This window comes from Malaclemys terrapin, chromosome 10 (assembly GCF_027887155.1).
Source record: "Malaclemys terrapin pileata isolate rMalTer1 chromosome 10, rMalTer1.hap1, whole genome shotgun sequence".
Taxonomy (NCBI): domain Eukaryota; kingdom Metazoa; phylum Chordata; order Testudines; family Emydidae; genus Malaclemys; species Malaclemys terrapin.
In genome coordinates this window covers 81138224-81166212 of record NC_071514.1, presented here as the reverse complement: position 1 = coordinate 81166212, position 27989 = coordinate 81138224, and the positions used below count along the sequence as shown (strand labels likewise).

Sequence of the window (27989 nt, the reverse complement as noted above, 5' to 3'; positions counted from 1 at the left end):
AACATGTATGAACAATAAGGCTGTAGTGCTAGTAGTGTGTCATTAAAACATTCCACATCACACATGAAAACAGTGAGGTTGCATCACTAGCGTTCTCTTCTCACCATCACTGTTACGGGGGGAGGGGGGGCTCTGCTGGGATACAGGAGGGTATGAGAAGCTATCTAAAAACCGTGCTCGGAGCAGCACGGCTAGAAGACTTCTCAGCTGTAGCCGAGAATGAACCGCAAAGGAGAATGGGGACAGATGTCCCCCCAGGGACCAAATAAAGGGAGATTTGCACCAATGTGTGTGTCTGCACAAGACAGGCAGCTGCAATCACTTCTCCCCCGGGGTCGGGGGGAGGTTAAAAGCAAGCATCCTCTGAGCCTGGGAAATTCGTTAGCACCCCTGTCAATGAAGGGGTTAAAAGAGGGAGAGCCCGGCCTCCATCAAGCTTGGCTGTAGTGTGCGAAGGGCCGGCCCCTGCTTCCTCTAGGGCTGTGTCAATGTAACACACCCTGCCAGCAGGAACAGCCAGCCCCACCGGCTGCAGCTGAGAGGAGTAATGGCTGCTACTGGAGTGCTCCCCTTTATCAGGGGGGTGGATCTGAGTGGGAATGACTTCAAGGTAACTTAGGGCCCCCCTTCAACTGGGCTGGGTGGGGGGAGGGGAGTTTAATTCTGGGGCTGGGCTGTGGGCAAAGCCCAGGGCTGGGAGACAGACAGGGAGGTGGCCGGGCAGCTCCCAGAGTCTAGGCCCTGCCTGTTTCCTGCCTGGCTAATTTTAGACAGTTGCTCACCCCTGTGGCTGCACCAAAGGGCTTTGAGCTACTGCGGTGGACTTTTATCCTCCAGAGGCCCCCCCAGGGATCTGAGCGGTGCCTGCCTCTGTTGAGCTGATATTTGAGAGAGGAGGAGAGATGGTGTTTAGTTGCCAGAGACGCCTGGCAATTTCCGAGCCCCTTTGTGCGGCCGTGGAGGGAGAGCTGAATGGCTCCCACGGTAGGCCTGTGTCATGTTGGTTCTGGTCCATGCTGTTATTAATGGCTACAGCAATGAGATTTGGCGTTTGTCTAGCGTTTTTAATCCAGGGCGCCATGCACTGAAACTAATCATGATCCCTGTAAAGGGGACAAGTGTGTAAAACAGGGGTTCTCAACTGGGGGCCTGAGCAGGTTCCAGGGGGTTTGCCAAGCAGGGCCGGCATTAGACTTGCTGTGGCTCAAGCCAAAGCCCCACCGTATGGAGATGAAGCCCAGGTCCTTGAGCCCCGACTTAGCTTCACGGGGGCCCTCCAGGCAACTGCCCTGCTTGCTACCCCCTAACACCGGCCCTTTATGTGCAGAAAACCAGTTGTTGTGACACAGCTGGGCCGTGGCGTTTTTACAGCCTGTTGTGGGAGTCTGGGGCTCAGAACCTCTGATGCATCGCAGAGAGATGAAATGACTTGCCCACGCTGGCAGAATTGGGACTAGAACCCAGGCGCTGTTGTTCCCAGTCCCCTGCTCTAACCCCGCAGTCGTGTTTCCTCCTTGGTAATGCTGCTCTTCGGAGTTCTGTTTCCCCAACCGAAGCTCCGACCAGGGGTTGAAATGCTGCTGGGGGCTGGTAGTCCTTTGGCCATGCTCGCAGGTCACCCCTGTTTCCCTGGGCCCATTACTTGCCCTGGGTCACAAGTGATTTTGCTTGTGTATGTCAGACATAAGTGACTCGCCCAGCTTTGTCCCGTGGTGTGACATGACTGATATTTTGTGCCTGCATAATCTGACTATACTACTAAGAAGCTTGGCCCCTGGGATGACCCAATGTGCTACATTTATACTGATTCCTACCAGGCATGAAACTGTAACCAGGCCTGGCAGATAATGAGCTCACGCTGGCCCATGCCGGTCGCTGCATTTGAGGAGCAGGATTGCAGCTCTGCCGGCCCTTGATGCGGCCCACAGAGATTTTATCTCCTCTGAGGTTAAAATTCAGGTTTTTCCTTTGCGATTACCCCCCACCCCCACCCAACAACTGAGCCCTCCCATTCCAGTGTTGGCATACCTGACCTGGAAGGTAGTTAAACAAAATAATAGCCACTTAGGCCCTGGTCGTGCCAGCAGTTCCGTGCAGGTGGGCCCCCGTTAGTATGATTGGGGACGGGCGCAGGGGTCTGTCTTGTGAAGTGGCTGGCAGGGTTGTGGCCTCCGCCTGTCGCTGGGACCCTACTGCTAAGCAGGCCCTTAAAACGCAGTTGCACAATCTGGGTTAAGCGGTTTGCACATTAGAAAGGCCTTTTGTTGCGGGCGCATGCATCTGCCCCTCCTCTCCCAGGACGGGGCTCTGGAGGCTGGGTTGGTTTTTAGAAAAGAAATCGGCTTCCTAACAGAGGTGGCAACATGCCTGCTAAGGCCGTGATCCTGCAATGACCGAAACTCGTGCATGACGTCACTCATGGGAGCAGCTCCCTTGAAGCCCGTGAGCAGACGCTTGTGAATGAAGTTACACGTATGCTTGGGCCTCTGCAGAATCAGGGCCAGCTGGTGTCAGTTCGTGTGATGTATGCTGCCTCCAAGCCCCCTAATCTTGCGTAACCTGCCTGACCATTGCTCCATTTATACTCTGCTATGGAGATGTTCTCCTCCCCTATGTCAATTCCCAGGGCCGATCCTAGCTGGGCATGTGTGCACTGGGATAGTTTATCTAAAACCTGTAGACAAGGCACCTGCCGCCACCTGTATTCTAAGCTAAGAGGGCAGCCGTGATCCTTGACCGCATAAGCGGGGAAATAAATCATAAGCAGGGTGGGGGAGGGGAGGGCTCGAAAGCCACACAGGCGGGACAACAGGGGGCTGCTGTTGGGATGGAAGGTCCCAGGGTAAGAATCCCATGTGGGAGCTGCAGGATGTTTGGGGGGTGGGAGTCAGGGGCTGAGAACCGTTGGGGTGGGGGCGGCGGGGTGCTGCTCAGAGTCCTGTCTGGCTGTCTCTGCGCTGATCCGATGCGTCAGCCTCATGGGAACTGCGACATCTGAGTGCATTTCATTGGGAGTTTGTTACAATAAGTCCTACCCTGTCAGAACGGCCTGTCGCCTTGGTATGTTTGGCAGGGATCTTGGGAAAGTGACCTTGGTTGGTTTCACACCTGGGGTGTGGTGGAGGATGTTAAGAGCACAGGATCTGTTTCATCTCAGGTGGATGAGAAACCTGGCAATGCCCATTTCTGTGCCCATCGGATGCCGTAAAATGCCTCTTTCTCTCCCCCTCTCCTCTCAGGGTGGCTATTTTCCTGACCACGTGAAGTCCATGACCAGTTTGCGATGGCTGAAGCTCAACAGGACGGGCCTGTGCTACCTGCCGGAGGAGCTCTCTTCCCTCCAGAAACTGGTAAGAGCTGTGCAGAGACCTGCCAGCCCTCGCTGCCGCATGGACGCTCCTCTTGGGAAGCTGGGCTTTGGGAGGGTGTGTGAGTTGTAATGCAGGTGATCGCATGGAGCCGTGGAGCGCCAGTGAACAGAGCTGGCAGGCTTCAAACAGAAAGCGTCGTGGGCAGGCAGACCCACCTGAAAGCTTCCCCTACAATCATCACCCTCATAATACCTAGTTTTTAACTAGTGCTTTTCATCCATACAGTCTCAAAGAGCTTTGCAAAGGAGGTCAGTGTGATTATCCCCATTTCATAGCTGGGGAAACTGAGGCACGGGGAGGTGCTGTGACTTGCCCAAGCTCACCCAGCAGGCCAGTGGCCAAGCCAGAAATAAAACCCTTGTGGCTTGGTCCGGTGCTCTATCTGCTAGGCCATACTATCTCCCCTGCTGTGCATTCCAGGGTGTGTGTGTACACACCCTCTTTAAGGGTGACCTGCAAAGGATCTTTAAAAACTGGGCTTGGGTCTTTTCTTTAGCCAAAGTGCTCATTAGATGTTGGAATGAAACCAAGAATGGAGTCTCCCCTGTGCGAGGCGCTGCACGGTCTTTCTCTCCCGCCGCTGCTTGGCTTTCACTGTCTTGTGATAAGAGGAATGTGGTGGATTCACCATCACTTGAAGTCTTTTAAGTCCAGACTGGGCGTCTTTGTAAAATATCTCTCGTCGCTCAATCAGAAGTGATGGCTTGATGCGGGAACTGCTCTGTGGTTTTGTGTCGCCTGTGTTCTAACTAGGTAATTCCAAGGCCTTGGAATCTGTGCATCTGTGTCATAACTTCACTAGTTCTCCACAGAGCCTTCCTTCGTAGACAAGATCTGACTATCTAGTGGGGTGGGCAAACGCACCTCCTTTCCGGCCTGCTTTCTACATTATAAAGAAGCAAAAATGGGCTCCAATCCCAATTTTGTTTAGTTTTTCTTTTCAGATTCTCTTTAATGGAATCCCGTCAGGTTAAAACTCTTGCTTATAACCATGCCCCCAGGAACTCCCATGATCTGTGTGACTGATGCTGTCCTAGATGTCAGTCTAGCGGCTGCGTGCCTGCCTGACCTCACTCACGTGAATGGTCTCAGGGATGTCAGTGCGATGATACACAGGGGTCAAGTTAAATTTGCTCATAAGTGTTTGTGAGAGGGAAGCTTTTGCTGATTAGAGTGGAGTGAACGTCTTTAAACCGGATTCACCAGTCGTTTGATTTCTGTTTGTAACCAAACAAAAATAGTTCAGTCAATTTCACTTCTGTTCTTTGCCTATTCGGTTTGTAGTCAGTTTCACTGAGAGGTTCCCCTGTGATCTCTCTATACCTAGTTTTTAAATAGTGCTTTTCATCCATAGATCTCAAAGAGCTTTACAAAGGAGGTTCTTCTCCATTCAAGGCATTTATCTTAGCCCCCACCCCACAGTCTTTTCATGTAGTTATCCTCCCAACACCACTGGTGGTAGGGAATGTGGTAAATTGAGGCACAGAGACTGTGGTGTGCCCAAGACTACTCAGGAAGTCTGTGGAATCGCAGGGAATTGAAAGACCCTGGGTCTCCTGAGTCCTATCGAGGCCACCCTGCCGCTCAACAAAATGCTGCGATGTTTGGGCTGCAGCAGGGCGAATATTTAGAAAATAAATTCCAGTTTCCGTTGGAATGAGAAAAAGCAAACGCTGGGGAACTCTTCTCTAGCATCCACCTGCCGAGGGGTGTCTAGGGCCTATAAAAACAATGTTTGGCAAGACAAGCCGGAGTGTTGGGGACTTGACTGAAGGAGTCTGTCTGTGTTCGGAGCATGGTTTGATGCTCCAGCTCCTGGCGGGATGACGAAACCAGGATGATCCTTTATTTCCCTACACCAAGACGCTAGGTCAGTAGTAGCCAGTCCCTGCCCCAAAGAGCTGGCCAGTCTAAGGAGACAAGGCACCACAAGCTGGGGGAAGGGGCAGAAGGGTCCAGCAGAGTCCAAACGGCCTGGCGGTGCCCCGATTTCTTTTCATTGTGTTTTATAACCAGGCGTTTTGTTCTTCGCTTTCCAAACAGGAGCACCTGTCTGTGAGTCACAACCACCTCACCACGCTCCACGGAGAGCTCTCCGGCCTGCCGTGCCTCCGGGTGAGTAACCCGCGCCGCGTCCCTCTGCGCCAGGAGAGAGCGTTTCTCTGCAGACGCTCAGCAGCCAGCCTCTAACGGCTGGCCTCTCCTCTCCCGCTGGTCGACATGAACCCGCCCCGGACGCATCAATTGGACAGATCCCAGATTGGAAGCCCAGGCTCCCTTGCCAAGGCCCAGCTGGGCCAATGGACGAGCTCGGAGAGCTCCCCGGTGCTGTCAAGTGGCACCCATCTGAACAGGGCCAGCGAGCTCTTCGATGTGGCCTTAGAAACTCGCCCCGCTCTAGAGGTTGACTCCTCTAGCTGCGTGGAAATGCTCCGGGGCTGCCTTGGCGCGGGGGTTGGTCTTGTCTGCAGTTACCGCACGCAGGCATCCTGCGCTGCTTCTCCTTTTGCACTTCCAAGGGCGAGTGCCAGTGCCTCCCCTGGGCCTGTGCGTGGCCGCTGGCGCCGGTCCGTCTCGCGCAGGGGAGGAGGGATTGGCTGCTCTGGAGCCGGATTCTCCCCACGCTCTGCTCGGGGAATGGTTTGGATCTGCTGCAAACCCTGAAGGAGGGCTTAGTCCACAAAGATCCAACCCCCCTTTCCCCCCCACACCGCCCCATGCTTTGGTAACTTCCTGAACCGCTTGCTGTTCTGTAACCCGACCGGCTTCCTGGCTGCCGCTCCTTCAAGGGGCTGGCACCCTGGGTCGCTCTCAGGCAGAGGCCTGGCTGCCGGGCCTGTGTGTCTTTTTTTTAAAGCGTCTCGTTGCCGGGATCAGCAGAGCGATGGTGGGGCTGAATGGTTATCCCCCCACCAGGGGAGAGGGGCTCTGCCTTCTGGGGCTCCCCGCCTGCGGAGGTCCCTCTCGGTGCACCTGTGCCCATGTCGATGCTGTCAGCATATTTAAGGCTTTAACCTCCAGACAGGGGTGTCACGATGCACTTGGAAACCCCTGTTGGAAAGTGGCGATGGGATGGCTCACTTGATGGTTACCTGCTCTGTTCATTCCCTCTGGGGCACCTGGCACTGGCCACTGTCAGAAAACCGGAGACTGGGCTAGATAGACCTTTGGTCTGACCCAATATGGCCGTTCTTATGTGGCCCAGCATGGAGCAACTGTGGAGATGCAGCCTGGGGCTCTTCCCTGGTGGGGGTGGGTGCTGGTGCCTTTCTCTGGGGGGTGGGGGAGGCTGGATGCCCTTAACAGCCATTGGCACTGCTGGGAGCTGAGAGGATTGGGCCCTTGGTCTGGCTGAAGTTATGTTTGGTGGTGGGTCGGAGGAGATCCCTGAATGTAGCACTGTGGCTGAGAGGCTGAACGGGTCGGTATCCACCCCCTCCCCCAACCCAGGGCTTCCCTTCCGTATGGCAGGAGCTTTTCTGTTCTCTCCTCTGATCCCACCCAGCTTCTCCTCTGTCCCCGTTAGCCCTCCCTTCCACATGCTGCCTCCCTCTGCTAATCCTCCTCCTCTGGGCCCAGCGGGACCTGCTCACGTCTGGTCAGTCTTTGTCCCTGCTCTGATGTAGGTGCTGAGTCAGGGGCTTGCGAAGGCCTGGGCCGTGCCTGGCTCCAGAGCTGTGACTATAAATCTCTCTTTCCCCTTTTAAGGCAATTGTGGCTCGAGCGAACAGCCTGAAGAATTCAGGAGTTCCTGATGACATTTTCCAGCTCGATGACCTCTCGGTGCTGGTATGTGCTGCCTGTTCGCTCCGGGTCCCTCCTTGCTCTCCTAACCCAATCAGTGTAGTGAAACTAAAGAAGCAGAGAGATTCCAACAGCATCAGTGGGGAGGGGAAGGGAATCCTAAACCAACATGTTCAATCAACCCAAAAGAGAGGCAGCATTGTCTAGTAATTAGAGCAAAGGGTGCGAGCCCAGACTCCAGGGTTCAATTCCTGCCTCTGCCACTGACTTGCTGTGTGACCTCTGCCAAGTCTCTTTGCCTGTCTGTGACACTTTTTAAAATGGGGATCGTACCCATCTTTCTGAATTGCTTTGAGTCAGGGCACGTTCATGAATGGTTTAATGCTATACAGGCTCAGTAAATCCGGGTTTTAATAAATGGCTCCTCGGTTGTTGAAGTCTAATAGCACCAAAGGTTGCTTATAAACTAGAGCTTAGAACGATCTCTAACCCCACCTACTGCTGTGCTTATCCCCACCTATAGCTAGGCGAAGCAGCATGTCATTTATTTATTTTTAATTTGACAATTTCAGTGAAAAATAATCAACGTTTATTTTAGGCATTTTTTAGATTTGTATCAATTTAAATTGTCTCAATTGTGTGAAATTATGGGAGGGGGTCAGACAGAAATTAGTCAATGACGGTAGATGTTGAGATTCAAAAGGTTAAAGCTTTATAACTGTGAAAACACAAATTGTCAACATCCCAGGTCAATATTTATACAAAGTAAATTTCCTTCGATCAAACTCCTAAGTTCTCAAGCAGCATTTTTCTGACATTGCCTATCTGTACATTTTGACGGTTGGAAATATTTTTCTGGTGGTTAGAGTGTGGGTGTGGTGAAATCCACGTTTCCAGTAAAATTGAATCCTTCCAAGCCTACCCAATACCACATTCTACCTGATTGTTTGCAACATGCTTATCACATCTATTAATCCTTGATTGACCCTTTACAAATGTACGCGTGCCGCAAGGTGTGACTGTCCTGTTTACCGAGGGTGAGCCTGTTAAAAAGCGCCTAACGCCCATTGGCTTTCCATGGGAATTGGGAGTGTAACTTTCTTCGGCAGGTTTGACCGTCCCGGCTCTTATTAATAAAACCTGGCTGTTGTCAATAAGGCTCACCAAAGAACCCAGCTACGGACAGTATAATGGCTTAATTCTTGGATTCCCTTTTTAAAGAGACAGGCTGTTAACTCTGGGCAGGGTTCTTCTTATGTGTCTGTACAACAATGGAGCCCAGATCCTGATTGGGACCTGAGGTTATCATTGTGTGTATTATGGTAACGCCCAGTTTGACCTCTGCTCAGGACCTTAGGGCATCATGGTAATACACTTTACCATAATACACGTCATAACCTGCTTGCCCTCTAAATTAGTCTCCATTTTAGTCTGCTCAGGAATAACCTTGGGGATTTCTAATCTTTCTTTCATAAACACGATGATCTAGCTGAGAAATAAGTAAAGGTCCAATAAGCAGCCACCGTTTTGGTGTGAGACACCAAAACCCCAATGTGCTTGAGCTCCCCACGGGTAGCTGGCAGTGGCTGACTCCATGAGTGGCGCCAATGCCCCTCTGAAGGGAATCGACGAAGGACAGCTGTATTGGAAATGGCACAATACGTGGCGTCCTTGTGACCTGCTGGGCAGGTAGCACAAACCACGGCTAAGGCCAAATGACTGGAGGCCGAGTCCTGGCTTTGGATATATGCACCGATCTATCAGCAGTGTGGCCCTGAAGATCCTTGCGGTGGCAGGAGGGGGCTGATTTCAGCCATGGGAGGGGGGCTGTTGCTGGGCGGGCCACTCCGTGCCAGCTGGGATGGAGGGGTTCTCCTGACAGCTCTCTTGCTTCCCCTCCCCCAGGACCTGAGCTACAACCAGCTCACAGAGTGTCCCCGGGAGCTGGAGAATGCCAAGAACATGCTGGTGCTCAACCTCGGCCACAACAGGTGGGTCTGGTTGCTCCGGGGTTCCAGCCAAGGCTGCATGCAGGGGGTTCCTGGCTGGGCAGGCAGGCGTGGATTTCCCTGTCAAACAAACCCCCTCTCCGGATCTAGGGGAGGCCTGCGCCTCTGGGGGCTGGTGACGGGTGAGAGAAGGGAGGCAGAACTGACGCAAGGGGCACTTGAGAGCCGCTGGTGAAGATCACTGGGTGCTTGTCCCGTGCTGCCCGGTTCCTCTATGTAAATGCCTTCCCTCCCTGGGCCGGGGAAGCCCGTGTCCCTGTCGGAACCCGGGAGAGCCCCAGTCTTTGCCTCGCTGCCAGGATCGTGCCCCTGGCTGTGCAGGGTAGCTAAGCTGGGTCACCTCCCTGCTGCCCTGTTGGGGCTGCCCGAGAGCCTGGGCGTGTGTCTGCACCCAGTTGGGGGGCAGGGGGACTGCTGCACGTGGAGACCTGAGTTAGCGCCAATAACCACGGCAGTGAAGCTGCAGTGGCCCAGGTTGTATGACCCTGGCCCGTGCGGCTTCACTGGCCAAAGATCAAAGCCAGCCCGGGGACGTCTCCTCATGCTGCGGACACGTCGGATTGCCGTGTAGACTCTTGGCACGTGCAGCGCGGCCCTGGGAAGCGCCCTCCGTCCCTCCCCCTCTCCCGGCTGGTAAACCGAGCGTGGCTCGTCTTTCTCCTCCAGCATTGATAACATCCCCAACCAGCTGTTCATCAACCTGACGGACCTGCTGTACCTGGACCTGAGCGAGAACAAGCTGGAGAGCCTGCCGCCGCAGATGAGGCGCCTGGTGCACCTGCAGACCCTGATCCTGAACAACAACCCGCTGCTGCACGCCCAGCTCAGGTAGAGGGGTATCCTGCTGCTCCGCCGGGGTGGTGCGGGCTGCCGGCGCTCAGGAGAGGTGCCCTCGGGCTGGGCTCTCTTCTAGCCGCTCTCCTGGGAAGAGACGTGTCCGGCCAGGGATCCGGTTTCTTGATGGGTTTCTGGTTGCATGGGGCCGCTGACAGACAACCAGACAGGCCTTCTCCCCAATAAACGCCCGAGAACCCAGCCTGGGGGGCCCCTTCGCTCCTCTCCAACGAGCCCTTTTGGAAGGGACATGGCCAGCCTCTTGGGGCCTGATCCAGAGCCCCCCGTGACATCAATGGAACCCCCCCCCCCTTTTCCCCCTACTGACCTTCTGAAGCTTGGGATCCGGCCCTTAAGTCTTTAAATAAGACCAGTTTCTTGGACCTCATGGTGCCGGCCAAGCCCTAAAGACTGGTCGTCTCTCTCTGCCTAGCTCTGGCAGGCACAGGTCCTTTCCCCAGGCCCCCACCAGCAGCACGACCTCTAGGAAGGAAGGGCTGATCCGGCTCCCACGGCCCAGTCCACCCTTGGCCTCCAGCCGGGTGCAGGGATGGCTCTTGTGGAATGGGCTCATGTCCCTGGGGAGCTGGGCGGAAACCCAGCAAAGCTGAGACCAGGTTTAAACCAGTCCTGGCGTGGACGTGCTGCATCCCGCCTCCTCTTATAGATTCATAGACTCTAGGACTGGAAGGGACCTCGAGAGGTCATCAAGTCCAGTCCCCTGCCCGCATGGCAGGACCAAATACTGTCTAGACCATCCCTGATAGACCTTTATCTAACCTATTATTGAACCAGAGCTTGGGATCCTGCTCTCCTCTGGTCCGGGATCTCCCCGCCAGTCCCTAGCTCGGCCCAGCGGTGGAGCTCCCCTCACTGCTTCTCTCTCTCTTTCCACATAAAGGCAGCTCCCTGCAATGACCGCTCTGCAGACCCTGCACCTGAGGAACACGCAGCGCACTCAGAGCAATCTGCCCACCAGCCTGGAGGGCCTGAGCAACCTCGCAGGTGAGCCGCCCATGGAGTCGGGGGCTGAGGGGGCACATGTGGGGAAACGGCACCTCTCCGGGCCTCCTTCCGACTGCTGCCGGGCAACAGGGCCGGTCCAGCGAGGAGGCCCGGCACTAGGAGAAAGGTGTCCCGCTCCCGGCGAGCCATTGGCTGAGCTCACGCCACCCGCATGGCAGCTCGTGTCCACACACCGTGACTGTCCCCAGCGCTGAGGACAAAGCTGGCTGGGTGCATCTCCCAGGACCAGACCTGGCTCATCCTGTCATCCACAGCGGCATCTTCCCTGGTCCAGCCGCTCCTCCTCCCTCCATCCCACAATGCAGTACCTTGTGTCTGAGGAAATTACCCAGAAGCCCCTGCTCCCAGTACCAGCGTGGGCAGCCCATGGCATAGCTACTCCTGCAGTCCCAGAGCGCACTGGGACAGCCACCTGGTTGAGCCGCATGGCTGGGTGGGGCAAGCTGTTGCAAGGATGATGCCCCTGAAATGATCCTGTTGCTTCTGGCCCCGTCCTGAGCCCGCTGGCCAAGCTCCTATTGGTGGAGCTGGTCCAGGCTCTGACGCTGGGAAGAGTGCGGCTGTTAGATGGGCTGCCTGCCCCGTCCCTGTGAAAGTGGATGCGTTCAGGCCAGGACCTGCTAGATTATCCTGGCATCACGTCTGCGCACTCACAATTGCTGTGTAACTCAGCCAGAGACCTGGGTTCTCCGTGCCTCTCTGCTGACCTGGGCCCAGTCCGGTTGGTGGCTTCACATCCCTTCTGCTCTTCTTCCCCAGACGTGGACCTGGCCTGCAACGAGCTGAGCCGGGTCCCCGAGTGCCTCTACACCCTCTCCAGCCTGCGCCGTCTCAACCTGAGCAGCAACCAGATCTCCGAGCTCTCCCTCTGCATCGACCAGTGGACCCAACTGGAGACCCTCAATCTGTCACGGAACCAGCTCACCTCACTGCCCGTACGTAGCGATCTCCCCTGAGATGACATCCGGGAGCTGGCTGGCTTCCCACGGCCAAGCTTAGGGCAAGGTCTCATTGGGACAGGCCTGGTGGCTTTCTCTGGAGCTTGGCCCTTGGCTTGTGAAGCTGTGAATGCCACAGCGGCATCACAGACCCGAGGGGCTGGTCCCCTCCCCCCCCCCAATCCCGCTGGCTCCCCATCCTCTGACTCAACAGGCCTGGGCTTTCCTCGCTGATTCAGGCTGAGCTAAGAGCTCCTGGGCCCCCCTTACCATAGCATCAGCGCCCCTCACGGTTTGTAATGGGTTTAGCCTCACCGAACCCCTGGGAGGCAGACGGTGCCGTTATCCCCATGGTACAGTTGGGGAAACTGAGGCACAGAGCGGCTAAGTGACTTGTCCAAGCAGCTGGCAGGATGCAGAGCCCAGTGGCCCAGGCTATCGGCTCTCCCTGATCTGTGGCACGTGTCTCGTTCTCTCCCCAGTCTGCCATCTGCAAGCTGACCAAGCTGAAGAAGCTCTACTTGAACTCTAACAAGCTGGATTTCGACGGCATTCCCTCTGGCATTGGCAAACTCGCCAGCCTGGAGGAGTTCATGGCAGCCAACAACAACCTGGAGCTGATCCCCGAGAGCCTGTGCAGGTGAGCGACCCGCCGGCCGCCCTGGCCTGTCCGAGTTGGGTTGGGTCCGGGAGGACAGAAGTGGGATCCTCCCCGCAGCCTGGGGCAGAGTCTCCCCCAGGTGGCTGCTGTGTGGGGATAGGGAAGGAAGCCGTTCGCTCGCTTTGGATTTGAGCGGCAAGGCCGACTGGTCCTCTCCATCCCTGTGCGCCTTCTGGCTGCCGGTTATCCACCCCGAACACCTGCAAAGGGCGGGACTGGCACCCGCCGCCGTCGCTGGCCTGGGTGGGGACTCGGCACCTCCGATATCAGCCCTGCTATGTGTTGAGCTCAGGTACCGCTGACGACGTCCGCAGCCTGGCGGCGAAAGCCCCCGCCCCACCCCCTGTGAGCTCACAGCCCCCTCTGAAACCCAGCGGGGGTGGATGACGACTCAGTCTGACTTCTCCAGGGCAGATCCGCTTGGTGCAGATCTCTGAGCTGCCAGGGAGGGGGGCGGCATGTCTGGGGCGGAGGGGAGGGAGGAGCAGGTGGGTGCGTTCTGCAGAGGGGAAGGAAGGGCTTTGCGTTTCTTGCAGGCGAAGCTGGGCCTGAGCGTAGAGCAGCGTCCGGGTGGGACGGGGCAGATGGACGACGTACGGAGCAGGGAAAATCTAAGGACTCGGCCCAGGCCGAGCCGGCTTCCCAGCCCCCTTCCATGAAGAGCTGAGCTGGCTTGTGATGGCTCCCCCAGCTCCTTCCTCTGGGTGGCGCTGTCCCCTCTGCCCCCTGTGTCCCTCCTTCCTCCCCTTCTGGGATCCCCCTGCCCTGCCCTGCGGCTCCGCATCAGCCCAGCGCGTTTCGGGAGCGGGGGCCAGGCTTCTCCTAGCGTGTCTTCTGCCCCTCCAGGTGCACGAAGCTGAAGAAGCTGGTGCTGAACAAGAACCGCCTGGTCACCCTGCCGGAGGCTGTTCATTTCCTGACGGACGTCGAGGTGAGGGACCCTCCGTGCTTCTCCGGCGCCTGCCGGGCAGACATCCCAGGCCCCGGGCTGCCATGGAAGCCGGGCCCTGGGGAGGATCCAGGCATCCCGGGGGAGTGCGGGCTGGTGTGTGAGCATAGGGCACGGCTCCGCTCTTGACCCCTCTGCGGAGGGTAACCCCACCTGCAGCGCCAGCCTGTGCTCCCCACTCCCAATGGGCTGGGCAGGGGGGAGGCTCTCTGCACCCCTTGCCAGCCATGGGGTGGCCTGAGTTCATGTACTGGGTCGGGATAATCCCATTGCACAGCGGTAGGAAACTGGGAGCCTAACGCCATCCCGGATGTGGGCCTGAGGCTCTAAGGGTTAAGACCTGCGGCCAGGCAGCAAGGCACTGGGAGTACAACGAAGGGACTGGGGGGCTCTAGCCCCAGGCCCAGTCCTACTGATCATGCTGCCCACGCCCCTGGGCAGGAGCTGCTCCGATGGAGCCGTCTGAGAGCCCTTTGCGCCCTCTGCCGCCCAGCCAGGCCTAGCGAGCTGGTGCCATGCTGAAGTGGGTTATGCCATGCAGCACGAGTGAGTGGGGAGACCCTGGATCACCCCTGCTGGGCCTTGCCTGGTGTAGGATCCCTGCCCGCCGGGCCTGCACTGGAGGGGGTGGAGAGGCCCCCTGCCGACGACCAGTGTTTTTCGGCGAGGGGCCTGTTTCCGGGGTCATCTGATCTGTTCTAAATGGCGTTTGCCTGGCTGTGGGCCCTCCTGCCTTGGTGAAGCCCGGGCCCCTGTGCGCCCGGTGCTGGACGTGGGTCTCGTGTTGGCAGGGGAGGGCGTGGCATCCCAGCGCCTGGGAAACGAGTCTCGTTCGCCCTGCCCGACTGTAGCCTTGCACCGTCAGACACTGACCCTAAACCCTGATGGGGCACAGGAGGATCCCCTCCCCCGGCCAATGCCCCTGGGGCTCTCTGGGGCAGAGCGAGAACCAGCTGGTGCCCAGGTCTCTCTTGTGGCTGCCGTTTGGGTCACCTCTCTGTCCCGTGCCTCTGCAGATCCTGGACGTCCGGGAGAACCCCAACCTGGTGATGCCCCCCAAGCCGGTGGACAAAACCTCTGAGTGGTACAACATCGACTTCTCCCTGCAGAACCAGCTGCGCCTGGCTGGTGCCTCGCCCGCCACCGTCGCAGCGGCTGCAGCAGGTGAACCACGGGGCAACGGGGGGGACGTCACCTCCAGCTGAAGCTTGGCTCCTGAGGAGTCAGGAGGACTGGGAATCCCCGAAGCTGGGAGCAGGGTACAGAACCAGAGGGCTCCTGGCCATGCTGTGGCATGTCTCTCCTGTCGTGGCACCAGCAGTGCCAAACGATTCCCGCCTTGGCCTGAGAGCGCCCCACGGTGCAGGGTCCCTCACCCAGCCTGGGGTCTTGAGTAGGTGTCGGTGATTTCTGGGCTGTGATCTGCCAGAGCTCACCCATATTGCCCGTGTTCCCAGGGAGCGGCACGAAGGACCCCACGGCCCGCAAGATGCGGCTTCGCCGGCGCAAGGACTCGGCAGCGCAGGACGATCAGGCCAAGCAGGTGCTGAAGGGGATGTCGGACGTGGCTCAAGAGAAGAACAAGAAACTGGAGGTAGGAAGGGGTGGGGCGGGGCGATGAGTGCTGTTTGTCTGTCAGTCTCTCTCTCTCCACCTCGGCTACCTCCCTTCCACAGCCCACATGCGTCCACCCTCGTCCTGAGGCCAATGCAACCTGCAGGTGCTCTGTGCCTCTGTCTGCTCGGCCCTAGCTCTCTCCCATTGGACACCCAGGCCCTCCGGGCAGCTGGGCTCAGGACTGTCCCGACACAGCTGCTCCCTGGGTGTCTGAGTCACAGCTGCTGGCGTCACTCCCGTGAGCCCTGGTGGAACCGACGCAGCTCGTGGCCGGCCAAGCTCCAGGGAGGAGCCTCGATTGCTGGGGTCAGCTCCAGAGGCCTGGCATGAAAGTCTGGTCCCAGCTCCAGTTTGCCCCTAGGAAGATGCTCAGCATCTGGGGCACTGTGGGGTCAAACACGGCCCAAGGTCTAGGCCTAGGGCTGTGAGTGGAGAGAAGCCAGGTGGCACCTCACCACCCTCTTTTCCTCCTCCTCCTCCCCCCCGCCCCCAATCCGACAGGAGAACGGGGACATGAAATACACAGACCCAAAGACGCGCCGCTGGGACCAGAGCCTGGAGAAGCCCCAGCTCAACTATTCGGAGTTCTTCACGGAGGACGTGGGGCAGATCCCTGGTGTCTCCGTCTGGCAGATCGAGAACTTCGTGCCCACCCTGGTGGACGAGGCCTTCAACGGGAAGTTCTACGAAGCTGACTGCTACATTGTGCTGAAGGTACCGGCGCTGCTGTGCCCTGCGGGGTGCCTGGAGCGTGGCCCAGGGCCCTGAGCCCCCAATCCCCTGGGGAAAGTGAGCATGGAGCAGCGCAGTGACTCGTCTGAGGCCAGGCAGGGCCGAACTGGGAATGGAGTCCAGGGGTCCCGGCTCACAGCCCCCCTGCTCTAGCCACTAGGCTACGCTCCTTCCCAGCTGCAGATAGAACCCAGGGGTCCTGGCTCCCTCCCTAGGTTCAAAGGGTTTAATCCTCTGGGCGGGAGATAAGACACAAAATAAAATCCGAGGTCCCACCCTCCCCGGGCTCCCCCGAGGCGAGTGACAGTCTGCAGGGAATGGCTCCCTCATCCCAGTCGCCCCTACGTCAGCTCCAGCTTCTCCCATGCAGTGGGCCCCATGCTGTGCCAGGCTGCAGGGAGCGTCCCAGGGCCGTGTGGGTATTCGGGGCTTCTGTGGGTGGCCTAGAGAGCAGGGAAACGCCGTCCGCCCCCCACCCTTCCCCCGCAGCGACCCACTCAGCTTCCTCCAGCCCCACCGACTGCTCTGTCCGTTGGCCTCTCCCCGCAGACGTTCCTGGACGACAGTGGCTCCTTGACCTGGGAGATCTACTACTGGATCGGGCACGAAGCCACGCTGGACAAGAAGGCCAGCGCGGCCATCCACGCCGTCAACCTGCGCAACTACCTGGGGGCCCAGTGCCGCACCATCCGGGAGGAGATGGGGGATGAGAGCGAGGAGTTCATCCAGGTACCTCCCCCCTCGACCGCCCCGACCACCCTCCCTCCCTGCCTTCCTCCTCTGCCCACACCCCCACCCTCTCTACAGCTGCCAGTTCCTCCACACAACCCCATACAGACCAATCCACCCCTGTACAGACCCCCGCTTCCTTCCCCAGCTGTCCCAGGGCTGGAGAACTGGGCAGTCCCCTGCAGCCAGTCCTCACCCTGCCAGGAGGGAAGCAGAGAAGCCTTTTGCTGCGAGCCGGCCGGCTCCTAGCTGATCCCTTGTCCCCACCCCTAGGTGTTCGACCACGAGATCTCCTACATTGAGGGGGGCTCGGCCAGCGGCTTCTACACCGTCGAGGACGCACAGTACATCACCAGGTAGGGCGCCGTGGAGGGACCGGGGGGGTGCACTACTGGCCACAGCCACCCTCTGCGGTGCCGCGATTACATAGCATGCAGGCACAGGGAAGCCGCCTGACCAGAGCAGGGCCACAGCCCATCAGGGCTCTGGGCCCAGTCCGTCTCCGCACCCATCCACGGGAGCCCGTCCATTGTCCTCAGTGGGAGCTGGTTTGGGCACTCCGGTCCTGGACACATGTCCACAGGACGAGCTTCTCCAGGCCCTCTCTGTTCCTCTAGAGCAGGAGGCCTCGTGAATAAAGCGGCTGTCACCACGGGTGCCCGTGACCCACGGAATGTAAACCCGGCTGGAATCCGACAGAGCGCTTGGGGTGTTCTGTTATCCTGTGGCAGTGAGTTCCAGAGGCCAGGCCACCCCTCGATCCATTCTGAGACTGTTCCTGCCCAGTCCTGTGGGGCGCAGTGTCCCCCTCATGCCCCTGTGGGGGCAGGTTCTCCTCAGACGGTGGGCTCTCTCGTGACCCTCTCCCCCCACATACTACGTGTCCTTGCAGGCTGTATCGCATCTATGGGAAGAAGAATATTAAGCTGGAGCCCGTGACACTTAAGGCTGCTTCGCTGGACCCCCGGTGAGTGCGGAGGGGGATTGGGACGCTCTGCAGACACACGGCACCCAAGTCTGTGCCTCTCGTGCGGTGGGGCAGGGGGACTGGCCTGCCGGGATAGGCGTGGGGACCTGCAGACCCCCGTCCGGCAGCGGAAGCTTCAGGGATCGTAGTGATTCAGCTTGTCTGGACCGGTGCCTGCAGTGTTAACGCCGGGGCGGCAGGTGGGAACGCCACGTCGGGCCCCGCGCGTGTCGGCAGAGGCTCTCGTCACCGCCCCGGGTTGGGACTCTGGATATTCGGCTCCGTTCCCTGCTCTGAACAGGCTCCCCGGGCAACTGGGGTGAGGAACGGGGCCTGTCCCGTCTGAGCAGTGGGGCTGCGAGCCCTGCCCTGTCTCCCGCGGGCTCAGGGTTAAACGCCTTCATTGCCACGAGGGGCTCAGGTGCCGCGATGATGGCGCAGACCCCTCCAGAGCTCGAATTGCCCGCCCCTGCCGGCAAACCAAGCCATTGCTGTGCGTGTTGGCAGCCACCGGGCCAGTAGCTCTCTCCTGGTCCCGCTCCCCCAAGCAGCTACCAGCTGTGTGTGTGTGTGGGGGGGGGAGTGTCTCTGCCACTGAGTTCCCATCACAGCTCTTGGATTCAGCCGTGCTTGGGCTCCCACGGTTCACCACGCTGACCCCTCTTCTCTGCCCACCCCACCCCGGCTTCAGGTTTGTCTTCCTCCTGGACAACGGCCTTGAGATCTCCGTGTGGAGGGGGAGCCAGGCCACGTTGAGCAGCACCACCAAAGCCAGGTAGCGTCCGCAGAGGGGCAGCCGGGAGGGGGCATGGCAGGGCCGGAGCCAGCGGGCACCAACACTAGGGGGCGCCGAGTGCGCTCTGCCCCCTTCCGCTGGTCGCGCTCCAGCAGCACCCGTTGGGGAGCAGGGTGATTGCCGCGCTCGCCAGGCCCGCCGGGTAAAGCCTGCTCCAGAACCCGGGAGGACGTGTGAGAGGCATCCGCTGCCGCTCTGCCATCACAGGGCCTGGCGACCCCTGGCCACCTGCCCTCCCTTTTGCCCTCATGGGCCGGGCGACCCCCATGCCACTTCCTGCAGGGCAGGGCATCCCTCCCCCCCCCGGCCTCCCACCTGCCATCACAGGGCACGGCGACCCCCTGCCACCTTCCCTTCCTCCTACCATTGTGGGTCGGGTGGCCCTTCCCCCACACACTCACCTGCTGACGCAGGCCCGGCCTGGTGCCTCCTACTGTTCTGCCGGCCCCAGCAGCGCCCCAGGCCTGGGATCTAACTGGAGTCTCTCTCGGGCCCCCTCCCATCCCCCAATCGTCCCGCGCAGGCTATTCGCTGAGAAGATCAACAAGAACGAGCGGAAGGGGAAGGCGGAGATCACGCTCCTGAACCAGGGCCAGGAGCCGCCCGAGTTCTGGGAGGTGCTGGGGGGCCAGCCCGAGGAGATCAAGGCCAACGTCCCGGACGACTTCCAGCCAGCCAAGCCCAAGCTCTATAAGGTAGAGACCCCTTCCCGCTCCGTGTGCCCCCAGGGGCAGCCTCTCTGTGGCAGAGGGGTGCCCGTGCCCTGTGACTGGGCTCTGCCTCGTCTCTGGCCGCCCCCCCTCATCCCTCTCCTCTCTCCTCGTCTCAGGTCGGCCTGGGGCTGGGCTACCTGGAGCTGCCCCAGATCAACTACAAGCTCTCGGTGGAGCACCAGAAGCGACCCAAGGTGGACCTGCTGCCGGAGATGCGACTGGTATGGCGGGGTGGGGCAGGCCGGAGACTGAGGGGTCCATTCCACCAGGCTGTGTGCCACAGGCCGTGCCCGGCCAGGGTGGAGCTGTGCCCGCTGAGGCAATGGGGGCTGGGTATGTGGATGGATGATCTGAGATTTGCCGGCCCTCTACCGCCTCCTCCCCCTGCCCCTGTTCCCGCCAGGCACTGGAGCAGGAAATGGCCTGGAGTTCAGGCCCTGCTCGCAAACGTCTCCCTATCGCTTCAGGAGTGGATGGTGCCCCCGAGCGGGAGAGCCGGTCCCTGGGGTGGGGCCCCCGTCTCCATCTCCAGCCCAGTGGGAGGTGGGGACTGTCAGGAAACTCCCTTCTTTTCGGAGCGGGGCGGGGGGCATCAGGGTGGGGATCTGAGCTCGGGCCCTGCTCCCAGCTGAGGATGCTGCCAGGGCCTGGCCCTGAGGCAGGGCGAGGGGCCGGGCGCCTCTTGCTGTGCAGGAGAGTTATCTGAGGTGCTGGGCTGGCAGCCTGTACGGCTCCCTCCCCCTCCTGCTTAGCCCCCAGGTCCTGCTCTGGGAGTGGGGGGGGGGGATCCCTGCATGGGGCAGCCCCCCCGCCCGCTCCATTCCTCCTCTCCCGGTTGCTCCGCAGCTCCAGAGCCTGCTCAACACCAAGGCCGTGTACATCCTCGACTGCTGGTCCGACGTCTTCATCTGGGTGGGCAGGAAGTCCCCGCGCCTGGTGCGGGCGGCGGCCCTCAAGCTGGGGCAGGAGCTGTGCAGCATGCTGCACCGGCCCAAGCACGCCATGGTCATCCGCAACCTGGAGGGCACCGAGTGCCAGGTACGGGGGCGCTGGGGCCCGGGCTCGCCTTGCCCCTCGGGAGCGGCCAGTGACGCTGTGCTGGGCCTGGCTGGGGAATCCGGGTCTGGCCAGCTGCCGCCCTGGGGTGGCCCGACCGGTCTGCGGGGTGGGAGACGGTGTCCGTCACGCTTCCCTTCTAGCCATGCCGGGAGCTGCCCTGCGGGGAGGGAGCCCCCCGGGAGAGGCTGAAGCGCCCCGTGCCGGCGTGTCTCTCCTCCCCCCCGCTGCAGGTGTTCAAGTCCAAGTTCAAGAACTGGGACGACGTGCTGAAGGTGGACTACACCCGCAACGCAGAGAGTGTGCTGCAGGCCAAGGGGCTGGCCGGCAAGGTGAAGAAAGACGCCGAGAAGAAGGATCAGATGAAGGCTGACCTGACGGCGCTGTTCCTGCCCCGCCAGCCCCCCATGGCCCTGACGGAGGTACGACGCGGGGGTGGGGGGGTAAACGAAAGACCCTCGGGGGAGTCATCTGGGCCCTTCCTGGTAGGGATGGGCTGGGACCTTCTCTGCCAACGCCGCTGCCCTAGGCTCCCACTCCTGAGTCCTTGGGCACCAGCATTGTGGCCCTCCAGCTGGCCATGGGGCAGCCAAGGCTGGGGTGGGAGAGAGAGAGGGGGTGGGCTGGGGCTCTGGCTATGCCCTGGATCTCTCCTTATTTGGGAGAGGGTGTGGGGAAAAGGCCATTGCAAGCCCCCCTCTTTCCCCCCCCCCGCCCCGTTCTCAGGACCAGGACTGGCCCGAGGGTCCCCTAGGCTGCCATGCAGAGCGCTAACTGCTAGGCCAGCTTGCCGCCCATTGCAACGTCCTCCTCCTAAGTGTGCGCGTCTCTCCGCGTGCGGCACAGGCGGAGCAGCTGATGGAGGAGTGGAACGAGGACCTGGACGGCATGGAGGGCTTTGTCCTGGAGGGCAAGAAATTTGCTCGCCTGCCTGAAGAGGAGTTCGGACACTTCCACACACAGGATTGCTACGTCTTCCTGTGCAGGTAACACCCGCCCCTACCTTCTCTGGGCAGTTCTCGCCCCCTCCTCCCGCCGCCCCCGTCCCTCAGGCTGATCCTCTGCCAGCGCCCCCCCCCCAGCCCCCGAGTGAGCGTGGCATGGGGCTGCTGGGTTGGGGAGGCCAGGAGAGCTCTGGGATATGGTGGGACTGGGGCTGCCCTCCCCCCCACGTCACTGGGATCCCCGCCCCCTATGCTGACAGGTACTGGGTGCCAGTGGAGTACGAGGACGAGGCGGAGAAGAAGAAGAAGAAGAGCGGTGACAAAGGGGATGGAGAGAGAGGGGAGGAGGACGAGGAGGAAGAGGAGGAGGAGGAGAAGCAGCCGGAGGAAGACTTCCAGTGCATCGTGTACTTCTGGCAGGGGCGTGAGGCCTCCAACATGGGCTGGCTCACCTTCACCTTCAGCCTGCAGAAGAAGTTCGAGAGTCTCTTCCCTGGCAAGCTGGAGGTGAGCTGGGAGCCTGATTTTCCCCCCGCCCCCAAGGGCCACACCATGAGCTGGGAGCCTGAGCACCTCCCCCTCCCCCCCCACCTCAGCTCTCAGGACCCAGACTAGGAGTCCCACGGCCCCTGCCCTATATATGCCCTCCCCTGGGCTGGGAGCACCCCTTCCATACAGCCCCATGGGCCATACCACGAGCTGGGCTGTAGAAGGTGAAATCCCATTCCCCAAGGCCATCTAATCTCTGCTGTCTGGGGCGGGACAGGACATTACCCGCCCGTCTCCCAGCTGCAGGGCTCAGCCTTGGTGCCAGCTCCCAGAACCCTCTGGGGGCTGCTGCCCACCCCGGGGGGGGGAGGGGGGAGAGCTTCGAGCTGCCCTGAGGTAGGTGTGACACTCAGGTGCTCCCGTTGGGTGGGGCAGGCGCTGCCGACCTGCCCTGGCTAACAGCCGAGGATCCAGGAGCCCGTGAGGGTGACGCAGGCCCAGCCCCATCCGGCTGGTGGCTCAGCCAGGTGGCTGGAGCATACGGCTGAGTCTTCCTGAGGTCAGGCGTGTTCCTGCGCTCGCCTGCAGGGGGCAGCCTGCTCCTCGGGTGGCTGCATCCCAGAAGGCAGCTGGGGCAGGGTCTCATTTGCATGTAGGTACAGTAGCTCCTCGCTTAACGCTGTCGTTCTGTTCCTGAAAAATGCGACTTTAAGTGAAATGATGTTAAGCGAATCCAATTTCCCCATAAGAATTAATGTAAATGGGGAGGGGGGGGGGTAGGTTCCAGGGAAATTTTTTTTTTTTTTTTCACCCGACAAAAAACTATACACACACCGTCTAAGTTTTAAACAAACAATTGAATACTGTACACAGCAATGATGATTGTGAAGCGTGGTTGAGGTGGAGGAGTCAGAGGGTGGGATATTTCCCAGGGAATCCCTTGCTGCTCAGTGATGAACTAGCACTCGCTGAGTCCTCCAGAGTTAACCCATTGTTGTTAATGTAGCCTCACCCGCTACAAGGCAGCAGGAATGGAGGGAGGGGAGACAGCATGGCAGAGAGAGACAGACACACACCCTGTGTGTGTGTGTGAGAGAGAGAGATGCGCATTGCCCCTTTAAGTACGCTGACACCACACTCTAAATACATTGCCTTTAAAAAGATCAGGAAGTTGAGACAGCAACTGTGGCCAGCTCTCTCCGTCCTGAGCCCTGTTGTCTCCCCCCTGCTCTATATGGAGAAGGGGTAAGTGGCGGGGGGGAGGGGGACACCCTGACATTAGCCCCCCTCTGGCCCCCCCTGCACAGCAAGCAGGAGGCTCCCGGGAGCAGCTCCAAGGCAGAGGACAGGAGCAGCACATGGCAGTGGGGGGAGGGACAGCTGAACTGCCAGCAATTGGTAGCCTGCTGGGCGGCTGCCGCACAGGGAACTTAGGGGAGTGGGGACCTGATGGGGGGGCTGCCGGCCCACGCTGGTTCCATGCCCCCCCCCAGCCAACTCCAACGGGCTGCTCTTCCCAGGGCTGCCCAGAGGGGGGGGGCAAGTGGGGCAATTTGCCCCGTGCCCCACAGGGGCCCCCACGAGAATATAGTATTGCAACTTTTCTTTATGGAAGGGGCCCCCGAAATCGCTTTGCCCCGGGCCCCCTGAATCCTCTGGGCAGCCCTGGCTCTTCCTGCAAGCCGTGGACAAGGCAGGCGACTGACAAACAAGGTTATAAGGGAGCATTGCGCAACTTGAAACGAGCATGTTCCCTAATTGATCAGCAACGTAACAACGTTAACCAGGACGACTTTAAGTGAGGCGTTACTGTACCCAGCATGCTTTGCTAGCCGATGGCTCTGTCACTTGACGGGTCGGCACACGTCCCAGGGTCCCCTCCGAGTGTGAGTGTCCCCGGCCCTGGACACCTCTAACGCCATCCCCTGGCACCCAGGTTGTGCGCATGACCCAGCAGCAGGAGAACCCCAAGTTCCTGTCTCACTTCAAGAGGAAGTTCATTATCCACAAGGGCAAGAGGAAGTCCAAGGACAACAGCCTGCAGCCCAGCCTGTACCACGTCCGCACCAACGGCAGCGCCCTCTGCACCCGGTGAGAGCCAGGGGAGCTGCTCTGCTAACTGGAGCCTCCTCCCTGGAGGGGTTGAATGGGCCGGCCGGGCTGGGGTAGGTGGGGATCCAGGCTGGGGCTGAGAACTCCTCCTCCTCTCGTCCCTTGCAGGTGCATCCAGATCAACACCGACTCCTGCCTGCTGAACTCCGAGTTCTGCTTCATCCTGAAGGTGAGCAGGCCTGGGGCTAGTGTGCTGGCCCTGGCGCTCTGCTGTGGGCTCCGAGGGCTAGCACACTCTCCGACTGGACCCGCTGCAGCGACAGCTCACGCCGCGGCCCCGGGTCCACACGGAGCGAGGACAAGGCGCCAGAACCTTTGTAGAAGTTGGGTGGCCAAGGCCTAAGTGCTCTCTTCCCTCCCCTGCAGCTGGCTGCTCCAGTCGTGAACCCGCTACCCTTTCTTCGGGAACCACAGCAGCCCCTGGTGGGCAAAAAGTGTAATTGCGGTGCCTCCCCAGCAGAATGGATTGTTCGGCGAGGGGTGGGGGTGAAATCTGTGGGGGACATGAATTCTGTGCTTTGTTTCTTTGGTTTAAAAAGTGGGGGCGGGCATGACCCCCCCGCCCCGGCCTCCCCCCAGTTCCAGCGCCGGTGAGCAAAGAGGATGAGGTGGAGTCCTTTGAAGCTTCCTGCTGCCACCCTCCTCGTCTTGACCTTGCTCCAGCACATGCCGCTCGTGGGCATCCTTCTCGTGGCTGGTCCTAGGAGGTGCCATGCATCTATGGCTGCCCTTGAAGGTGCTGGTTGCCTGCCATGTCCTCCCCACAGATTATGGGCAAGGAGCATCTAAGGGAGAAGAGGAATGGAAGCCTCGAGCTTGGGGGAGGAGGGTGTGGGGCAGGATCAGGACCCTGCATAGACTGGCCGGCAGAAGAACCTGGTCCGTGTCCGTGAAGCCACGTTGGGGGGTGACCGTGGGAGCATCAAGCTGCTCTAAACTCCTGGTTTAAGCCAAAGCACCACATCCCTCCACCTGTAGCCTCCTTCTGCCCTTCTCTCAGCGTGATTCCCCTGTGGACGGGGACTTCATCTGGTCCCATGTCTCCTCTCCTTATGCCCGGGCTTCCCATCCAGCCCAAGGGCTCTGCTCCTGTCCCCCTGACCCATGCTCCACTCCCCTAGGTACCGTTCGAGAGCACCGATAACCAAGGCATCGTCTACACCTGGGTGGGCCGGGCCGCCGATCCCGAGGAGGCCAAGCTAGCCGAGGAAATCATGAACCACATGTTCGACGACTCGTACAGCAAGCAGGTGAGGCAGGACGGAGCCTCTGTGGTCGTGGTCTGGTGGCTGGTTCTCAGTGGCGCTCTATGCCAGATGGGCAAGGCTGTTCTAGCTACGCTGGTCTAGCCAGCTTCGGCCAGCCACTGCTCCCTCTGGGGTGCAGCCATGGAGAGCGGAGCCAGGGAGAGCTCGGTCCTCTCCCTGCCTCTGCTCCCAGAACTCTAGAGCAGGAAGTGACTCGGGATTCGACTGAACCCCTCCAGCCCCCTGACCCCTCCGCTCTGTGTGCCAGGTGATAAACGAAGGGGAGGAGCCGGAGAACTTCTTCTGGGTTGGCATCGGGGGCCAGAAGGCCTACGACGAAGACGCCGACTACATGAAGTACTCACGGCTGTTCAGGTGCGTGCCAGCAGCTGCTGTCCCCGGAGCCCACGGGCAGAGCAGCCGCTGGGTAGACAGGTCCTTGGCTGGTCAGGGCTCCTGACATCCGTTCGCTGGGTGCCTGTTCGAAACACGGGCTCGCACATCTCCTCCCCAGCCCTGCTCAGCCTGCTCCTTAAGCCACCAGGGTAGTCTCTGCCTATTTGGGCTGGCCCTGGGGGGAGGAGACCCTAGGCACTGTGACCTGCTGGCCACTGGACTGGTAGAGCTCAGGAAAATGTTCCCCAGGGCTCAGCTGAGATCTGACAAACTCATGGCCACTGGTGCCCAGGATTTGCCCTGGACAGCCAGGCTGGCCCAAGGCAGGGCACGCCCCCTCGCTAACGGTGGCTTGGCTCTCCGCTGCAGGTGCTCCAACGAGAAGGGCTATTTCTCCGTGTCGGAGAAGTGCTCCGATTTCTGCCAGGATGACCTGGCGGACGACGACATCATGCTGCTGGACAACGGCCGGGAGGTGAGTTCCCAGGGCCTGGCGCCCCCGGTGCAGAGTGAGCTGTAGCCACGTCATTGTCCTCGGTAACTCTTCTGCATCCTGCAGCCGGGTCTAGGCTCCCTTGTAGGGAACCTCTCGCTGCAACCCCAGAGAACCCAGTCTCTCCCCCAGGACCTTCCTGGGCCCAGATCCTCCCACTTCTAGTGGGGGTTCGATGCCGCGTGAGGCCCTGCCTATGTGCGGCAGGGGATGAGCCAGGCCTGGGTGGGCTGCAGCAGATCTGCTCTTCCCGTCTCGCGCTCTGACCAGCGCCGCCTTAACCCTGCTGTCTCTGCTGTTCCCTGCAGGTTTACATGTGGGTGGGAACCCAGACAAGCCAGGTGGAAATCAAGCTGAGCTTGAAAGCTTGCCAGGTAAGGGCATCTCGAGAAGCTTCCCTGGTTCTGACTGACTGAAAGCTGCTGTGGAGGGAGACACTCCTCCAGCCTCTGACAGGCCCCTGGGGGTGGAGGGAGTCTACTGCCCTGGCACATGGTTCCTGGGGGGTGGGTCCAGCAGCTTGGCCCCTTCCCCTTGAGATGCTGCAGCATCTGGCACTAGCTCAGCCCTGACACCCGCTGGGGCCTGCGGCACGGGGCTGCGCCTCCACCAGCCCCTGGGGACAGAGCTCAGCCCCTGCGGGCGCAGCGGAAGGCCTGTTTTGAGGTTCCAAAGCCCCTGGCTGGGAGCACAGCAGCCCTGGCTCCCTGGGGCCTCCTCCTGGTTTGTGCAATAGGAACGGAGCAGGATCTGGCCTTGGGGGGGCCAGTGCCTGAGGCCACCCCTTCCCCTCCTTTCAGGTGTACATCCAGCACATGCGCTCGAAGGCGGCCGAGCACCCCCGGAAGCTGCGCCTGGTGCGGAAAGGCAATGAGCCCCATCCCTTCACCCGCTGCTTCCACGCCTGGGGCGTCTTCCGCAAGCCGCCCGCCTAAGGAGCCGCGGGGGAGCACCTGCCCTGCCGGAGCGGCTGGAGCCGGCAGCCAGCCTGTAGGTCCTCTGCAGCGTGACGCTTCCCCAAGGGGAGGCACAGAACCTGCCTCTGCCCTCTAGGGCCGTCTGCCCCCCTCACCTCCCCCCGCTGCTTTGCTGCTGTTGCTGTCTCTCGCGCAGGGGCTGGTTCCTAGCAGAGGGCTTGGCCCGGAGCTGCCCTTCTCCCGGAGAGACACCCCAAGGGGCGTGGGGAGCAGCCCCCGGTGCTGAAGCTATGTGACTAAAACTTCCCAGCCTGGCCTGTTACATGCTGCACCTCACCTGCCCTAAGGGGACAAGGCCCAGCCCCTCTGCTCTGGTACCAGCTCCTGGCGCTGAAGAGGGGCTCAGGGCTGGATCAGGCTGGGGCCCATGGCTGTATTGGGCTGATAAGGTTATTTCTTCCCCTGCCAATGTGCTTCTGGTCTGACCCCAGCAGGTAGGGGTGAGAGCAGGGTGCAGGGCCTGTAGGGACAGGAGCCAAGCCGGGGTAGAGGAGGGACCTCGGCTCCAGGCAGGAGAGGCTGGGTGCGGCTATCTGGCTCAGTGGTGCTGGAGAATGGCTGCAGCTTCCTGCTGAGGGAATGCAGGTCAGCGGTGGGCCAGAGCCAGCTCAGACAGCGGGGAGGGGAGCACTACGGCCAGGCAGGGGGAGCAGTGGGTGTGAAACTGGGGGGGTGGTATCAGCCACCAGGCTACACAAGCGCCAGGAACCTCCTGCTCTCCAGGGGGAGGCTGTGGCTGTGTTTAAAATCCCTGAAGCAGCAGCCCGGTGCCAGCCTGCACCTCACGCTTTGTCAGTCCCCACCCAGCCGGGTGCTGCCAGCAGCAGCCTGGCTCTTTACCCTCATGCGAGCAGGCTCTGGGCTCTGCCTGGCAAAGGCACAATCCACCGTTTCCTATCAGCTTCCAGGGGCAGTAGGTGCCTTTCCTCTCCCTTCCCTTGCCCCTGTGCTCTACGACCTACGTGCCCATGGCTATGCTGCTGGGCCCAGCCCCTGTGAGACTGCGGATCAGGGGGGAGCCCCTTCTCCTACCAGCCTGGGGAGGGTTAGAGACAGGCGGGGGCTTTGCTGCGGTCTGTTATACAGCAAGAAGTCACACAGCCAGAGCGGGGAGTGTAACCAGCAAGGATGTGCAGACATGATCCACCCAGGCCAGCACCAGCTGTGCCAGGCAGCCATGCCCTTGAAG

General features: G+C 60.2%; 1 protein-coding gene across 1 annotated transcript; it reads left to right on the top strand.

Moving 5' to 3' along the window:
• The first annotated feature begins 500 nt into the window (after nucleotides 1–500).
• On the top strand, nucleotides 501–27975 carry FLII (FLII actin remodeling protein). The gene is made up of 30 exons (XM_054041800.1): nucleotides 501–610; nucleotides 3240–3350; nucleotides 5415–5486; nucleotides 7080–7160; nucleotides 9021–9106; nucleotides 9791–9952; nucleotides 10860–10963; nucleotides 11744–11919; nucleotides 12405–12562; nucleotides 13430–13514; nucleotides 14549–14696; nucleotides 14990–15126; nucleotides 15651–15863; nucleotides 16431–16610; nucleotides 16884–16966; nucleotides 17503–17577; nucleotides 18269–18352; nucleotides 18897–19068; nucleotides 19203–19307; nucleotides 19933–20124; nucleotides 20376–20564; nucleotides 20989–21128; nucleotides 21347–21593; nucleotides 23512–23666; nucleotides 23796–23856; nucleotides 24809–24937; nucleotides 25203–25309; nucleotides 25700–25805; nucleotides 26132–26197; nucleotides 26624–27975. Exons 1-30 carry the CDS (start codon nucleotides 548–550, stop codon nucleotides 26756–26758), a joined length of 3822 nt encoding a protein of 1273 aa, XP_053897775.1. The 5' UTR covers nucleotides 501–547; the 3' UTR covers nucleotides 26759–27975.
• The last annotated feature ends 14 nt before the right edge of the window (nucleotides 27976–27989 follow it).

Bases quoted from the DNA above. Each gene is read 5' to 3' on its own strand.
- FLII (XM_054041800.1), top strand. From the start codon at position 548: ATGGCTGCTACTGGAGTGCTCCCCTTTATCAGGGGGGTGGATCTGAGT. The intron at 19,308-19,932 runs GTATGGCGGGGT...GTTGCTCCGCAG, and splicing joins TGCTGCCGGAGATGCGACTG to CTCCAGAGCCTGCTCAACAC. The intron at 25,310-25,699 runs GTGCGTGCCAGC...TCTCCGCTGCAG, and splicing joins AAGTACTCACGGCTGTTCAG to GTGCTCCAACGAGAAGGGCT.